This window comes from Camelus bactrianus, chromosome 11 (genome assembly GCF_048773025.1).
Source record: "Camelus bactrianus isolate YW-2024 breed Bactrian camel chromosome 11, ASM4877302v1, whole genome shotgun sequence".
NCBI lineage: Eukaryota > Metazoa > Chordata > Mammalia > Artiodactyla > Camelidae > Camelus > Camelus bactrianus.
Genome location: NC_133549.1, coordinates 67,593,641 through 67,610,751, shown reverse-complemented (window position 1 = coordinate 67,610,751; position 17,111 = coordinate 67,593,641). Strand labels below are relative to the sequence as shown.

Below are 17,111 nucleotides of genomic sequence, written 5' to 3'. Positions count from 1 at the left end.
AGATGGGCACTCTCATACAATACTGGCAGAGTGAGAGAATCAGACAGAGACGGGGCCGGCCAAGGGAGAAGGAGGAAGAGAAGGGAGAGAGGGAAGGAGCCAGGGGAGAGATGGGAAAGAGGGAAGGATGTGGTGTCAACAGGAGGGAGAAGAGAGGAGGAAGGAGCAGCTGAGGGAAAGGAAGGAGCAGAGCGAGAGAAGAGAAAGGAGGAGGGTAGGGCAGGAAGCAGAGAGCCAGGAGACAGGGGCGGGGAGGCAAGAGGAGGGCTGGAGGGGAGCAGGCCCTTGTACCTGTGTTGATATTCACGGCAAAGGCGTCCTCCTGGTCAGGCACCAGGCGGTCAGTGTCATCCTTGGCTACAATGCCGATGATGTGGTATTCCAGCTTAGGGTTGAGGTCACGGTCGATGGCGGTGATGTTGGCAATGACAGTGCCTGGCTTGGCTGACTCTAGCACGCTCACCGTCTGGATGGGGTTGAGGAACTCGGGGCGGCAGTCATTGATGTCGTTGATAAGGATAGTGATGGTGGCTGTGCCCGAGAGAGGGACGGTGCCCCGGTCGGTGGCCACCACCGTCAGCCTGTAGGATTCCTGCTCCTCCCGGTCGATGGTGACATTGCCAACGCGGATGACCCCGGTGACCGGGTGGATGAGGAAGCGGTCCTGAGCCCCAGCTTCTATTCGGTAGATCAGCTCCCCGTTGAGGTCACTGTCCTCATCCGTGGCTGTGACCTGAAGGACTGAGAATCCTGTGGGGGTGGGAATGGGGAGCAGCTGAGAACAGTGGCCTTTTCTAAAAACATCTCACCAAGATAACTTTCTTCGTTCACAAGGGCCTCTTCCTACCACAGCCTTGCCAGTATCTATCTTTTATGCATTTTTCATGTTTGCCATTTTGTAGGAAAATGGTATCCTATTTTATTTTGCATTCTTTGACTTGTGAGACTGAGCAATTTTTAATAACTTAATGATTAGTTGTATCTTCTCTTTGGTAAAGCGTCTGCTTTTGCCCTTTGCTCATTTTTTTGTTAAATTATACAAATTATATAATTACGATACCTTGTGTCAAATATCTTTTTTCAGTTTGTTTCCTTTTCAATATTAGTTATAATTATCTCATGTAAAGAAGTTTAAATTCATATGCACCAAAATTTAGTAGTTTTCTTTTAAGTTCTTCTGTTTTTTATATGCTTAGAACCTACTTATCCCACAATCAGATAAATATTTACCTCCAACTTCTGCTTTTTTTTTTTTTTAATGTTTTCTACCTTTTTATATTTTCTTTAGAACGTCTTTGGGTTTCATTTTGGTGTCTGCTACAGAGTGAGAATCTATACTAGATATGAATAGATGTTTTGCACACCAAATAATTAGTTTTCTTTATTGGTTTCACTGTTTCCTTTGTCACATAATATTACATTCTTTAATTTACCAGTATCTATTTCTGGGCTACTTTCAAAGTCCTGTGTGCATACCATGCGGTTTTTAATTCTGTAGTTTGGTAATGTGTTCTAATATCTGGTAAGGCAAATCTGGCTTGATTATATTTATTTTTCAAAATGTTCTTATTCTTCCAGGTAAACTTTAGAATAAAATTTACCCACCAATTCATATTTGATTTTGATGGGAATCATGTTAATCCTATTTTGACTTTTAAAGAGTCTTTCCTTCCAGGAACATGGATGGAATACACCTTAATAATCTTCTTTTGCAGACAAGACACTGGGGATCCAAGAAGGGAAGTGAGGGAGGACTTGAGTCTCCTGGCTGTCTCTCCAGTGCCCTCCCGCCAATCCTACTGCCTGTCCTCTTGACCAGAGGTGGATTCTACCTCCAATCTGTGAGGCTCCAGTCCCCACAGGCCATCAGCCAGCTCCTGCTATGGGCCGGGGCCTGCCCCTGCATACCTGGAGGGCAGTTCTCCTGCAGGTGGACAGTGAGGGCGGCAGGGCTAAAGGTGGGCCGGTTGTCATTGTCATCCAGGATGGTGACGAGTAGGTCGGCTGTGCTGTTGAGCAGCCCGATGTCTTCAGCCAACAGCAGTAGCTCCAGGACAGGGGGTGAGAAGGCCTCCCGGTCAATGACAACACCTGACTTCACTGTTACTATGCCTGGCACCCACCGCCACCAGCCAGGGAGACATAGGAAAAATGATGCAGTGGGGAGACAGGGTGAGAGCGAACCAGGAGGGGACAAAGACAAGGCATGAAGGGGAAAGAGATGAAAGAGGAGCAGGGAAAGCAACACAATAAGAATTCTTTTGTAAAGGTCCAACAACCAGTGTTTAGGGAGATCCCCTAGGTGCCAGTGTCCTCTAATTGTCCCCTCCCCAGCTGCCCTTTGCAGTTCTCCAGAGTCCCACCTGGGATGACCCAGGCTAGAGGTCTGACCTGCTCTGCTGAGAGAAGTGCTAATATATCCCTCCCTGTCACTTGTCACCAAATCAGCCAAGACCAGACTGATATAACATGGTCTCTGGGGAGACCATGAGGCAGACTAGAGGCCCGATCCTCTGGGCTGGGCATGGGGAGCTGGAGGGAGTGGGTTTGGGGGCTCTCTGCCAAGGCCGAGAGCTTATGTACCAGCAGATCTCTCCTGTTACCCTCAGGCCTCTTCCTGGTTCCTCCTGCCTGGCCCTTGGGTGGCCTAATCCAGCTGCAAGATGGGGGCTTGAGGGATGGGGTCTCCTTGGAGAGCCTGGACCCAGCACTGAGAAAGGAGGCCCTGGGTCTAGCAGCGGGGCCACTCCCATTCCAGAGGAAGACTTGGAGCCAGGCTGGGGGTGCCGGGCACAGAGGCCTCACCGGTGCTGTTGTTGATGTCAAAGAGCCCACTCTGGGCCCCCAGCAGCTGGTAGGTCACCACGGCGTAGACGTCCAGGTCGGCATCCAGGGCCAGGATGGGCCCATTGAGCACTGTCAGAGGGGTCCCTGGGCCAGGGGGAGAGGGGTCACTGCTGGGCCGACCTGGCCCCCCACCCGCCCCTCCCCTACCCCGTCCCGGTGAGCCATGGCTGACGATGGATGAGAGGGAGGGAGGTGAGGCGGACGGGGCGGGGAGGCCCTGGGCCGGGCTGCGGCAGCCTTGGCAGACTGACGCAGATGCCTGGGGAGCGGCCTCAAAGCCCTGCTGGGGAGAAAACAACAGTGGTGAGCAAGCCCCTCTGGCCCGCCAGGAGCACGCCTACCTTCCCAGCAGCCTTTGAGGCTGGCCACTCCGCGGGAGGGTCTGGGGCTCCCTGACGTCCCCTCCCTGTGTGTGGGCCCTGTCTAGGTATGCACACCCAGCCCAGTCTGTCCACACGTGTGTGCACACAATGCTCTAACAGCTGTCTGACCACACATAGCTAAGAATCCCCATGTGTGTGCAGGACTCCATGTTCACACAGCCACGAGCACTCACGGTGGCACTTGCAGGCCGGGGTCTTGTCTACCTCTGCAGGTGGGCACATCTGCACATGGAGTGCGTTGTGCAGGCACCTATGTGCCTATGTGTGTCCATGCACACATGTGAGCCAACACATGTGCCTTACGTGGACATGCGCTGGCATATGGGTGAGCATAGACACAGGCAGGTGTAAGATTCAAATTCCTGTAGTGGAGATGCTCAGCCAGAGACAAGGGGTATCTCAGCTCATCTCTTTCTGACTTAGAATCTAAGCTTCGGGGGCTGGGGGGCTGGAGGAGGAGTGAGGGGACTTCCTCTGGGGAGACATTAAAGAGGAGATTCTGTCCCTCTGAAGGGAGGTGAGGCTGGTCAGTGCATGTGTGTGGGGAAAGGGCCACACTGACCTACGAAAGGCCCCCTGGCCCCCTGCTCAGAAGCTTCCAGGATGCCGTATGTCTGGGAGTGGAGAGAAGAGGGAGGGGTGGGCTCATCCCCCTCCTGGGTAGTCCTCATACCTTAAATGCCCTTTGTGCAGAGTGGGCAGTGGGGCTGTTCTCGGACAACCTTGGGGACCAGTAACCACTTCCAAGGAGACCTGTGGCCTCTTTGGTGGCCCCTAAGAGGCCCAGCAGCCCTGGCCCACCAGCCTCTCAGGGCTGTACCCTTTTCTCCCCTCCACACCCTCTGCACTCGCCAGCCACGTGGTAAAGCTGCCTCCCCAGCCAGGCCTCAGCTGGGCCCTCACCAGGCACAAGGGAGGTCCTCAGGCACCTGGGGCCCAGGTGGTACCTGGCAGCTGCAGGAATTCCCAGGTGGGCCCAGCACCTACCAGCAGGAGAGTTCTCCATCACCTCTGCCTGGTAGGTGCTCTCAGTAAAGAGAGGGTGGTTGTCATTCTCATCCGCGAGAAAGATCAGTAGCAAGTCAAAATCCTGTGGGAGGCACGATGGGAGGACAGGTTGTAGGCCATGTTCTAGCAAAGCACTCCAGTGGGAGGAGGACTAGGAGGTGACATTCAAGGCAGAGAAGTAGATGATAAAAAAGCCCACAACAGGGGTCCAGAGACCTGGGTTCAAGTCCCTTCTGTGCTAGAAGCTTACAGGGTAGCCTCAGGCAGATCTTTCCCCCTGTTTGGGCCTCTGTTTTTTAATTTGACCTTAACTCCTTCATGGAAGTGTTGTGAAGTTCACAGGAGAATGGATATATATGGTATTTAATCATGGTCCATCTCATTATAAAGAAGGACTTCAGCCAGGAAGACCAGCCTTAGTTTCCAGACCCTCCAGGCTGGCCTGATGCCCTGTCAGAGTTTATTCAAACTCACCCAGGGCTACACTTCAGATCTTTCAAAACCACAGCCATAGTCCTTATCTCTCGGAGCCTCCCAGTACCCTGGACAGCTCTCCACTACAGAAGTGGGGAAACCAAGGCTCAGAGAAGGGGGGTGACTATTCAAAGCTGCAGAGCAAGTGAGCTGCAGCGTGGGGACCAGCCTCCAAGCCCCCTGATTCCCACCACTCAATGCTGCTGCTTTCCAGCCTGACCCAGGCCCTCCTAAAGCACAGGCAGAGGAGAGGGAATGAGAGTGGGAGAGAAAAGCAAGAGAAGGAAGGAAGGGGAGAAGCACAGGACGTAGACCAGCGGTCTATGAGGGCCACCAGCCTGTAGAGATGGGGACACCGAGGCCCAGAGAGGGCAGGGTTGTGGCTGAGCCTTGCAGCTTATCAGAAGCAGGGCTGAGATGGGCCAGGCCCTAGGACTCGTGGCCAGGGCTCTGCCCCAGACCTCATGGGCTGGGAAGGAGGGCTGACTCCTACTCCAAACGGACTGCTTGCTTAGCAACCCCACCTCCTTCTCAGTGAAGAGAGCTAACATTTGGCTTTTGAGGGAAAAGCCACCTGGAAAATGCAACCCTTTCAGAACCCCAGAGTATGTGCTTGTGAGTGCATGCAGGCCCACCTCCCCATCCCACTGGGATATGGGCCCAAGTATCGGTGATCTGGGGAGAAAAGCTGATAGCTGGTGTTTACTGAGTGTTTTCCGTGTGCCAGGCACCATGCTGAGGACTCTCCAGACACTGGCTCCTTCAAGTCCTCCCTGTGACTTTGGGGTAGATGTGTCTCCATTTTGCAGAAGAGAAAACGGAGGCTGACTGACTTGCCAAAACCACATACCCATGGACAGGTGGAAGAGGGATTTGAACCCAGCTCCTACTCACTCTAAAGTCTGTGCAACTAACTCCCAGGCCATGCCAGCTGCGTACCCCCAGCACCCAGGCCTGTGCCCTCCAGCCTCACCCTCCTGGCTATGCGTGGATTCTCTGGGTTGTCCTTCACGGAAATGGTCAGCTTGTACTCTGGGATCCGCTCGCGGTCCAGGGGCCGGTTCACAGTGACAATCCCTGTCTGGGAGGTAGAGTGTGGTGAGCTGAGCAGTGACCTGTCCCCCCACTTTGGCCTCTGGCCTACAGAGGCCCAACTGCTCTGCCTGCAGGAGTGGCTGTGAATTATCTTCCTAAACCACCAAACGGTCTAGAAGGCCAAAATGGGTTGGCAGGGTCTTACCAGGGCAAGAGTGACCACCAATGCCTGGTCTTGCTGCCTCAAAGGGATGGTCCCTCAGAGGACCTCACGGTTTCAGCAGCTGATAACCCTCCAAGAGGTCAAGTGAGGACTTCTAAGTACAAAGGATATCTTGGTACAAACCAAGTGGTACAAAGTCTCTGTCCATCTCTGCACATGACAAGCCTTGGGGTGACAAGGACCCCAGAGGTGGCTCACCTACAAATCCAAGATTCCATGCTTCCCACAGAGACCCCCACGTCCCAGTGGAGGGTGGAGACTTGAGGAGGAAGTGGAACCAGCAGAAGCCCAGACAGATAGAAAAGCCCCTGGGGCAGGGTCCTCTTTTTTAGGCAAAATCCTGGGGGCTTTCCTGGGGTCAGCCCCGGCCCTACCGTGGCATTGATGGAGAAGGCCTGCTCTCGGTTGCCTGCGGTGATGTTGAAGGTGAGGAGGGCGTTGCACCCACTGTCAGCGTCACTGGCCAGGACATGGGCAACGAAGCTGGAGACGGGGCTGTTCTCACTGATGGTTACGTTCATGGGCAGGTTCCGCAGCACGGGGTCGTTGTCGTTGATGTCCAGCACCCGAATCCCCACCAGCATCTGGGGCATATCAGAGAGGAGGGGAAGTGAGGGAGGAGGACAAGGAGAAAAGGGGGCACGGGGTGGGGATGGAGGGGAGAGAGAAGGAGGAGAAAGGGATGAGGTAACTGAGGAGGAGGAGACGGAGAAGATAGCCAAGGAGTAGGAACTGAGGACGGAAAGGTGCAGCTGGTCAAGGAGAAGGAAGGGGACGACAAGGACAATGATCATAAAAAAAAGAGGATGAAAATGAGGGTAAAAGAAAAGCAGAAAAGATAAAGAGGCAGAGATGGGGTGGAAATGGCAGAGTGACAGGTGCAGAGGTCTGGCAGACAGGCAGCCTCCCCAGAGCCCTCCGAGTGGCCGTGGCTGCCAGGCCCCAGGTCCAGCCCCTGCGGGTAGGCCCCACCAGGCAGGTCTGTCAGGGGCCCTGAGGGCCTGGACTGGCTCCAGAGCAGCCCGAGGCCGCCGTAGGCATGAGGGTGGCAGTGTTGACAGGAGTCTCTATAAAGAGTTCAGGGTGTAGTGAGGCGAAGTCAGTCAAATGGGGTCTCCAGACTCACTGTGGAGCTGAGTGGGGGTAGCCCCCTGTCTCGAGCACAGATGGTCAGGTTGTAGAAAGCAATGGTCTCCCGGTCCAGCTCCACATCCTTCCGGACTCGCAGCACCCCCTCCACGGGAGAGATCACAAACTCCCCTGGGTGCCGCCCAGGAGAGGCCAGAGTTAGTAGAGAACAGCCACGAGTCAGGCTGCTTCTAAAGAGTCTTACTCGCCAGGGTCAGGGGACAGCCAGGGCATGGGCCCTCCAGTGTCCCCAGCTTCAGATCCTCATGAGACCCGCCAAGGGCTGGGAAGTGCAGGAGGTAGAGGGACAGATACTGCTGAGGGTGCAAGCAGGCAGGGACCTGCTCATGCCCTGAGGTACATGAGATGCCAGGTCATTTTCCTTCCCTGGGCCCTGAGCAGGCCAGGGACCCACCCTGGCGTAAGAAGGTTATGTTGAAAAAGTGGGGCTTCCCTTTCCACACAAGCACCCTCTTTCTTACTACTATTGATCAGAAATCAATTAATGAAGGCGTTGGAAACTTCGTAATGTGTGATCCTTCCCAGATACCACGCCTTGTAAACAGGATGTTGGGGAAGGGCAAAGTTTACCCCAAAGGAATACAACGCTAATGGTGAGGCACTGGGGCAGGGATAAAGTCGGGATGGGGGGTGGGGGACAGGGAAGCCCCCAAGTACCTTCTGTTCAGCCCTGATACTGAGCCAGCTGGAGTGCAGCCAGGGTGCTCCCAGGCCTGTGGCCTCCCTTGGCCCCTAGTTGGCCATGATTTCCTTTCTTGTTTTTTAATTGAAGTATAGTCAGTTTATAATGTGTTACTTTCTGGTGTATAGCATAGTGATTCAGTTATACACACACACACATACATGTACACATATATATATATTCCTTTTCATATTTTTACAGGCTATTACAAGGTATTGAATACAGTTCTCTGTGCTATACAGTAGGAGCTTGCTTCTATTTTACATGCAGTAGTTACTGTCTGCAAATCTCAAACTCCCAATTTATCCCTCCTACCCTACCCTTTCTCCCCTGATAACTATAAGTTTGTTTTCTATGTCTGTGAGTCTGTCTCTGTTTTGCAGATAAGTTCATTTGTGTCATTTTTTTTTTTAAGATTCCACATGAAAGGGATTTGATTCCCTTTCTTCGAGGTTTCTGAGGACCCTCAGCTGGAACCCTGGCTTCAATCCTTATATTGGCCTGGCTGAGGGATCAGACGTCTAAGAGTGCCTAGAGCAAGAGCCTCAGATTCGCAGTCTCTGCACTGGCAGGGACCTCAGAGATCGGCCGGTGTCCTCTGGAAAATTGAATGGGAAAGAAGGGTGATGACTTGTTTGAGCCCCCACAGCAAGTTAACGACAGAACCTGGACTCGAACCCAGGGCTCTGCATCTCAGCCCACTGCAGCCATGGGACTCACCACTCAGAGCTGACCAGGGCCGGAGGGGTGGCAGGGAAGGGGCTGGAGGGGAAGAGCAGAGAGGCAGGAAGCCAGGAAGGTTAGCAGGGGCCCAGCTGGATGGAAGCGCTCAGGGGGCCAAGGCAAGTGAGGGCAGATGAGCGAGGGAAGTGGGGAGAAGGTGAGGAAGAGGGGGTCATCTCTGTGCACTCTCCCAGGAACTGGGAACAGGGAGAAAGTTCCTTCACTTGCCCTTTTGACAGCTGGGGGAAGAGGCTCCGAGTAGGGCACTGACTTGCTCACAGACACACAGCACACAAGGGCGCGGCAAGGACAGAGGCCCAAGCTCCCCAACAGTTTTCTCTGTCTGCTTCTTCACATCCTACCCAAGTCTCTACTCCCAACTCCTACTGCTCTGATTTACCAAAACAGCCTTTTCTTGGCCCACCTGCAGCTGGGATTTCCCACTAGCGCTTCTGCTCCCAGCAGCCCTATGGCTACACCCAGCTGAGAGAGGTGGAAGCTGCTTGAAACAGGATTTCCTGATACTCCAAGGTCTCCAAAGAACTGGGGATTCCCTTTCTAGGGGTTTCCCAGCCCTGTGTGAGCTCCTGGCCATAAGCAAGCAGATGGCCTGATGCCTCCTCTCCAAAGCCAGCCACCCTCTTGAAGGAAAGGAAGAGGTTCTGAAGGCTCAGGGAAGCAAGCCTGAGGGACTAGGGGCTAGAGCCCCATGAGGTTAGCTCAGTGGGGGAAGTGGGCAGGTCAAAGGCCCCCACACTACAAATGACCCCCCTCAGCAGGTGGGGCCGGAATGCCCCCTGCCCCACTCCACTCCTTCTGGAGATTGGGGATAAAAGCATCTAATCAGAACCAGGTGTGCATCCTGACTTCACTCCTACACACCCTTGGGCATGTGACTGATTCTTACCTTGATGTTCTAATCCGAAAAATGGGCTAATAAAGAGGTATCATCACAGGGCTGTGCTGGTGCTGGCCCAGTTCACCTTGTGTGTGTTGGACCCACAACAGCTCTTGGTATCATCAGGGAGATCCTGAAAGCGAGCCCAGGCAGCCCTCCGAAGGAGCTGGGGGCTGTCAAGGAGGATGCGGATGTAAGAAAGGGGTCCAAGGAGCGCTCCAGACCAGAAGGGGCAGTTGGAGGTTCTGAGAAGATGGGCTGGTGGGAGAGGTGCGAGTGATAATGGCCTTTTCTCCCAACTGTTCTTTGCGTGTCTCCTCACAGCTTAGTGGGGCTTGTGAGAGCCATCAGTCCTGACATCTCCCCACCAACAGAAGCCCCCTCCAGGTTCAGGCTGCAGTGGTGGAAAGATGACCTTGAAGCCAGGCGACCTGGAGCACATCCCTTCACTGAGCTGGCTCTCCACGTAATTTATAGTGTTTGTCAATTTTTTCAAGTTACCAACATGGTGTCAGTGAACCCGGGAGTGAGAAGAGAGGTGAGGAGTGGGTGTTGTGACCCGTACAAGTTGCTGCAGTACACCACTAGGTCATCCACCCCACCCCACCCAGCCTTTGCTCTCTCTTCTGGAATGTGGGTAGTGCACAGTGAGCCCCAAGTTATCTTTGGACTCTGAATGTCTACTCTTCCTTCCCAGAGGGGAGGGAGCCCCAGGCCAGGTGTGAGCCCTGCACCCTAGAGCCAGATACAGAGAGGGCTCCTTTCTGGGAGGGGGGCCAGCTGCCCACCCAGCACCCACCTGTCAAGCAGGCCTTGGCATCCTCCCAAACAGGAGCAGGACTCCTGTGAAATGGCACAACTGCTGTGCATGCATGGCAACAGCAGAGGAGAAAGGCCCGTGCTCTGCTGGTTTCAGAGCAGAAAGGCACAGTGCTTGGCCAGACAGAGGACTTTGGGGACGCAAAAGGGTAGCATGTCAGAACAGAGTGAGCCACCACAAGTTCTGAACAGCAGGGGCTCCAAGTCTGGCCCTACAAAAAGAGTTTGTTTTTTAGCATCTTAAATGCAAATTCACCCCAGGTTCTATGTTCTATCCTTGGACTTCTCTGTCTCCTGCCTCAGTATTACTTCTTTCATCTTGTGCCTTTAAATATCTCTAGGATGACTACTCCCAAATACCTCTCCTCAGTGCAGATTTTTCTCCTGAACTTCTGGCTTGGACATCCAAGCCCATTCTGACATCTCAAACCCAACCTCATCCTTCCCCCTACTTTTCCTGCTCCTGTCGCTGTCTTCCCATCGTCGGCTAACAGCAATGCTGCCTCTCCAGTTGCTCAGGCCAAAAATCTTGGTGTTATCCTTCGACTTTTGTTCACATCCCACATCTGATCAGTCAGTGTATCCTCTTGGTTCTGTCTTTGAAATATACCAGAGCTCTCACCACCTCCAGCGCCACCTCTCTGGTCCCAGCTACATCACCTCTAGCCCAAGTGTCTGCCATGAACTCCTACCTGGTTTCCCTGCTCACATTCCTGAACCTCTATGGTCTGTTCCAAACTCAGGGACTGGAGTGGCCCTGTTGAAATCTAAGTCAGATTACATCCCTCCTCTGCTCAAAGCCCTCCTACCGTTCCCACATCACTCGGAGGAAAAGCCAAGTCCTCACAATGGTCTGCAAAGCCCGACAACATCTGGGCCTGCTCCCTCTCTGATCTCATCTCTTCCTACGCTCCCCCTCATTTGGCTTCATGCCAGGCACAGGGCTTTTGGCTCCTCTGTGAACATGCCAGGCACACTCTGATCTCAGGGCCTTTGCATTTGCCACTCCCACTATCTGTCATGCTCCTCCATGGATGTCCACATGACTCACCCCTCACCTCCTTCAGGTCTTTGCTCAAATGTCACCTCCGTGCACAGAACTTCCTTGAGTACTTTCTAAAATTAAGCCGTCACCCTGGCATTCTCCATCTCCTGGCTTTACATTTCTCTGTAGCACTCAGCACCTCCCAATAGACTAAGTTGTCTACTTAATCAGTTATGCTTATTGCCTGTGTCTTCCAACTGGAACATATATTCTCTAAGGGCAGGGATTGGTGTCTATTTTGTACCATTCTGTATCCTCAGCATCTGGCATATGATCAACAAATACGCTCAATAAATGTCTTGAGTGATCCATTAAAAATCAAATGCTTCACAAAGATTTGGATTTCCAGCTTTTCTCTAAAAAATGGGAAGGCCTCCCCAAAGGGCCTGCATTTCAACCTGACCGCAGCTGGCAGGAGTGAAGCTGCAGCTGCCGCAGCCCCCACTGCTCCCTACTGTCTTGCCCAGACCTTTTCTCCCATGTATGCTCCCTGCCTGGCCCCAGTAGGCCTTGAGTTTGGGATTCCTACTGGACAGAAATAAGTAAAAACTGTCTTGAGAAATTTCTCTGGCCAATCAAACCCTGCTCTTCAACTGAGGAGAACAGCCAAGGTAGCTGTAAAGGCTACGAAGGGTTGACAATGAGATGTGCAGAGAAATCCGGGTGCTCCCTGAATGTGCGTATTTGGGGGGTCCTGAAGGTCTGGGCCAAGGATGCTCATCCCTTCTCTTCTCTGGAGCCTATTTTCTGGATATGACATAGGGGCACTTTTCTACCAGGTTCTCAAAGGGGTCTGTGACCTTCCAAGGCTACCAGCCTCTGATACCAGATTTCAGTGTTCTCACCATATTCCTGGGGGAAGATTATTCCCATCATATTACAGGCGGGGAGATTGGGGCCCAGAGAAGGCAAGATCACACGATGGTGGGGCTAACCGCCTTGAGACCTCCTTTCTCATCCTGTTCCGGAGCCAGGCTGGGGAGATGCCCTCTGGATCATGCCACCCCTATCACCCAGCTCAGGCCCCACTCACCCAGAGGGTCTCCATCCACGATGCTGTACTCCACCTGCCCATTAGGACCCGAGTCCAGGTCATGGGCCAGGAAGGTCCACACTCTGGGTCCTGGCTGGCCCTCGGTGACATCAAATGGCCCCTCGTAGTCTTGGGGGAAGGTGGGCACGTTGTCGTTGATGTCATTCACATTCACAAGCACCTGGGATGATGAGCAAGCTTAGCCAGAGCCACCTCCAGTCAGCCCTGCTCATCTGTAAACTGGACCGGATAATTCTGCCTCATGGGTCGATGCGAGAATCACATTGGATAATAGATGCAGGAGGGCTTTTTAAGCTATGCATGTGCATAAGTCATTGTTATTGTCAAAGCCTCTTTATGGGCATAATAATATGGGCATAAAATTATTAATAATAATGCCAAGAGCTTCTACTTATTGTTGTACTGGGGTCATTTTACCTGGTGTCATTTGGTCTTCCAACATTGTGAAACAGTTTTTATTCTCCCCCTTTTACCAAGGAGGAAAGTGAAGCTCAGGGAGGTTGTTACTAGCCCAGAGCCACACAGGTAGGAAACAGAAGATCAAGGACGTGAACCCCTGTTGGTTTGACTAGAGTTTGTGCTCTTCCCACGAAGTCGGGGAAGACAGGTGTCATTATCTAGCTGATGGTTGCAGCCACACAGAGAGGTTCAGTAACCTCCTCAAAGTCACAAAGCAAGTTTGGGTGAGTTGCGGAGACCAGAACAGGGCTTTTGGATTGAGATGTTTCTCCTGGATAATCTTTCTCTACCCTACTTCCCCACTGAACTTTCTGTGACCTGTCCTGCCCCAACCCCAAATTGGGGCTGTGTCCCACCACTCACCATGGTGGTAGAGGTGAGGCGGTGGGACAAGATGGGGCACTGGTCTGTGGCGGTGACAATCAGGGTGTAGTGCCCATGGCTGATCTCGTAGTCCAGCTCCTTGGCAGCACGGATGACGCCCTGTGGGATACGGAGAGGGACAAGGGTGGATCAGTGGGTGGTGGGTCTGGGCCACCCTAGGGACTAGCTCCTTCATGAGGCACCCTCTGACCACCCCAGGAGGTATGCCTTGACATCCTGGCCACGATAGGGAACACTGCTGTCCTCTAAACCAGGCCCCACCCATGCTTTTCATCCTCCTGCATGCGCTGCCCCGTTGGTTTCCTCCCAGACTCCATCTTTGCTCTGTCCCCAACCCCATGATGTCACTGAGCTCCCCTCTAATCCCTTTAGCCAGCTGATCCTCCTCCTGGACCCTGCTACCAGCTGCTGACCGTGTGCCTGTTGATATGAAAGGTGTCGATGATGTTGCCTGCAACGATGGTGTAAGTAACGGTGCCATTGGGCCCCTCATCCAGGTCTAGCGCCTGGATGGTGACCAGGCTGGCGTTGATTGTGTCTGGGCCCTCATCCAGTAAGATCTCGTAGTGGGGCTGCTGGAATACAGGTGTGTTATCATTCTCGTCCATGATGGTCACATACACGTAGGTGGTAGCCTGTGGAGAAGAGTAAGGTCAGGTTCCGTGGTCAGCTGGCTGGAGGATTTGAGGTGGACCCAGCTGGATGTTCTCCTAGGCTGAACTTACTCAGTGGGATCCAATATAGTGAGGGAAAGGGAGAAGGATGAGAGTGAGGGAAGTCCCAGGCTGATAGAGGAAGAAATCACAGAGGCTCCACCAAAAGCCAAGCTAGGTAACTGCTTTAGGTCCAAGTTAGCACTTGCACCACCACCCTTCTGTCCATGCCCATGGCAGACATCACTAATCAATCATGGCACTGCTGAGGCCAGATGCAATCCCAGCATTCCTGTCAGCATGCTGATCTAGTGATTAAAATTGGTATATGAGATGAACCCCAGTAACTACCTCCAGCCCATAGCTTTGACTGGGCCCGGGTCTTCCTGACACTGGGCCTCCTTCTAGATCACAAAAGGCAAGAATGTGATGTACTCAGTCTATGCATTCAAGCTTTACCCATTATTCATGTAAGTGAAAGAAATACCTATTTTCAGCATTTTTGAGAGGAACAACACTGGGTTTGAGGCAATTACATGGGCGTAATTTGTTGAACTGTGGAAAGTAAAGCTCTCAGCACATGACTTCACTGCAAGAACAGTTTGTGCACCACGTTCTCCTGTCAGTGGCCATTTTTGGCTGATTTGGTCCAATCAGACCACAGGTAAAACTTAGCCAATCGGAACTCAGCAAGTAGCACTCAAGAACCACTGAGAAATGGTTGATGTGGCACTTCAAAAGCAGAGTAGATAAATGGAAGAAGGAAATTAGCCATGTGCTGGTATTCTCTGTCCCTCTGCTGCCCTCCTCTGCTTCTGTGCCTGGGAGGATGTCCCCTGTGGACTGCCTCACCTGGGCTCCCTTGACATCTGGCTTTCAGATGGTTTGGCCAATGGAAGGTCCCAGCAGAAGACAGGAGAGGAGGGTACTTCACTCATACTCCATCCTTTCCTCTCTGCAGTTCTGCCAGCGGCTGTGTTTCCCTTGCTGCATGGCCCCTCTTTCAGGCTCTAGCCCTCAACGGGCTCCAGGTGCCTCACCTCCTCTTCTTGTCCTTCTGCACCCCTGGGCGGGTAATGGCTTCCTGTGGTTGTTGATCTACGGGTGCCTCACTAGCTCTCTGTAAATGGTCTCCCATTAAACTCTCTTCAGTTGAACCCTTTCTGAGTGTGCCATCTGTTTCCTGTCAGGACCTTGACTCATATAAACTATAATTAGTGACTAATATAAAATAATAAGGTTACAACAACTGTGAAGACGTCTGGGTAGAGAGAATGTGACCAGGCCATTGCCAAGGGCAGGGAACAGAAAGCAGGTAGTGCAAAAAGCTGCATGTAGACAAATTGTGTGCACCTTTTCCTTGGCACTGGCTGGCTCTGGAACCACCTGTGGGAGGATGGACAGAAGGACAGGACACCTAACTGTAGAAGACTGTCACTGCCCCTGTGGAGGCCATGAGTCCCCTGAGCTGCAACTCTGGTTGGGGGGGCGGGCGTGTTAGGTAGTTGTTGGAACTGTTTCCAAAGCTGGTAGGGTTGGCAGCCTTGAGTTGAGGCTCTGTGACCTTGGTCATGTCACATCTCTTCTCTGGACTTTGTTAATAAAGGACCTGACTTGTTCTTTAACATCCTTTCTGGCTCAGGCATCCCGAGGTTCTGGTCTGTTATCATTAGTCTAAATCTCTTCAATAGGAAGCTATTCTTTTGGGTCTTAGAATCTCAACGAATCTTTATGAAAACAATAAGCACACAGAGTGGGAAAATGTATTATTTTAACATTTCTCAGACTTCCCCACTGGAGTTGAGCAGGAACTTGCACTGAGTTGGGGAAAAGCCTGAAGTGTTTGTCTCAAGAATGTAAGATCTTTGAGACCTCTCATTATCTTTGAAAGCTCAGATAAATTTCAGTCTTCTCTATAACGTGCTTGTATTGGTTTTCATTAAGAACAGTGGTGGGGTCTCCAAATATCTGAGTACAGATGACTGTCAAGGAAGGCCACTGTGTGCATCTTGTGGCTCTTCATGGTCCTGGATGCAGCTAAGAGCACTCACTACGGAGAAGGAGCTCAGCATGGCGTCCTCCTGAGCCCCCTTCTGCCAGTAAGAGCACACGAGTGCCGCCCTACAGGAAGGAGGCCAGATTCTAGACCCGCTGACATGGTGGGGGTGCTGACATTTCCCACTTCCCTAGACTCCTGGAAGTGGTTCTTACCATCGTGCAGGCTGCAGGGGCTGAGAGGGGTGGGGGGTGGGAGGGCTCTAATAGAGCCCCTTCTCTCCAAGACCAGGCCTGAGCTTGGGAGGCAAAGGTAGGTCTGACTTCCCCTGCCCTCTGGAGTGAGGAGGAAGTCAGCACCCCAAAGGCCCTCTCAGTCAAGCCCTTCCTGCCCTGGCATTGAAGAAAGAGTTCTTGAGGTTTCTGGACCATGCCCACACCTTGGGCAATGCCTCTGTGTCTCACCCTGATGCAAACTCAGGAGGCTGAGTTGGGGACAATGTGGTGGGGAGGGGACGGAGACTGAGCCCAGCTCAGGTGTTCTCGCCCTCTGGGGAAGGGGGCGGTGAGGCAGTTGCTCCCCTTCCCTTATCCAAGGCTTTCTGCACTTACCTTCTAGGCCCTGGGGCAGAGAGTCTGGTTTCAAGGGTGGCCTGGGCAAGGCCAGGCAGGGGTGGGGAGAGGGAAGGCAGGTGCTCCAGAGTCTCACTCTTCAGTGACCCCTCCTCACCACTGCCAGAGGATGGCAAGGTGGGGAAAGGGCCCAGCACCCACCTGGTTTCAGTTGGCTTTGTAGCTTCCCTGGGTGGAAGAACTCATACTCTGCCAGCAGCAAGGCCCTGGGCTGTCTCCCAAAGTGGTGTCATAATCATGATCAAGGACCTGGGTTATGTCCTGGAAATCTCTAGAGCAGCCCTCCCAGGGGGCTCCGTGGCTCCAGAAGGCCTGGGCCTATGCAAGTTCACCTAGTAATAGCATGATGCCCACTCTTCCTCTGTGGCCTAGGAATGAGAGCTGGGAACTCTCAGAGAGCCTCTGACTTAGACCAGCCCACCCATGGGTCACCCAGAATTCCTGGCTCCCCTGAGTCTTACCACCTTGATTCCTGACCTACATGGACACTGGCTGTCCTCTGTCCTTCAGCCTGGGTGACGCCTGTGAGCTCAAGATCTCTAACAGGCCAGCAAAGCCCTTGGAAGCTTTACCCAGGCTGGGGTAAACTGGGTACAGTTGTTGTGCCCTCCCTCTCCCCGACCCCTGGCACTATCCACTGTCACCTA

The 17,111-nt window shown here is 52.9% G+C and overlaps 1 protein-coding gene across 11 annotated transcripts in view; it reads right to left on the bottom strand.

The window, feature by feature from the left end:
- CDH23 (cadherin related 23) overlaps nt 1–17,111 on the bottom strand; it is a 389,679-nt gene that overhangs the window by 20,235 nt on the left and 352,333 nt on the right. For 9 of the 11 annotated variants that reach the window (XR_012510293.1, XM_074374170.1, XM_074374169.1 and 6 more), the window contains 10 exons: nt 13,597–13,818; nt 13,163–13,282; nt 12,320–12,500; nt 7,097–7,230; nt 6,345–6,554; nt 5,686–5,793; nt 4,218–4,320; nt 2,806–2,931; nt 1,909–2,112; nt 292–750 (listed from right to left, as the gene is read on the bottom strand). Coding sequence is in view for 8 of the 11 variants with exons in the window: in XM_074374170.1 (XP_074230271.1) it covers nt 292–750; nt 1,909–2,112; nt 2,806–2,931; nt 4,218–4,320; nt 5,686–5,793; nt 6,345–6,554; nt 7,097–7,230; nt 12,320–12,500; nt 13,163–13,282; nt 13,597–13,818 (1,867 nt within the window). In the remaining 3 variants the exon portion in view is untranslated. Of the gene's footprint in view, nt 1–291; nt 751–1,908; nt 2,113–2,583; nt 2,932–4,217; nt 4,321–5,685; nt 5,794–6,344; nt 6,555–7,096; nt 7,231–9,431; nt 9,596–12,319; nt 12,501–13,162; nt 13,283–13,596; nt 13,819–17,111 lie in introns of those variants that run through there. The other 2 variants (XR_012510294.1, XR_012510295.1) reach the window with 2 other exon arrangements.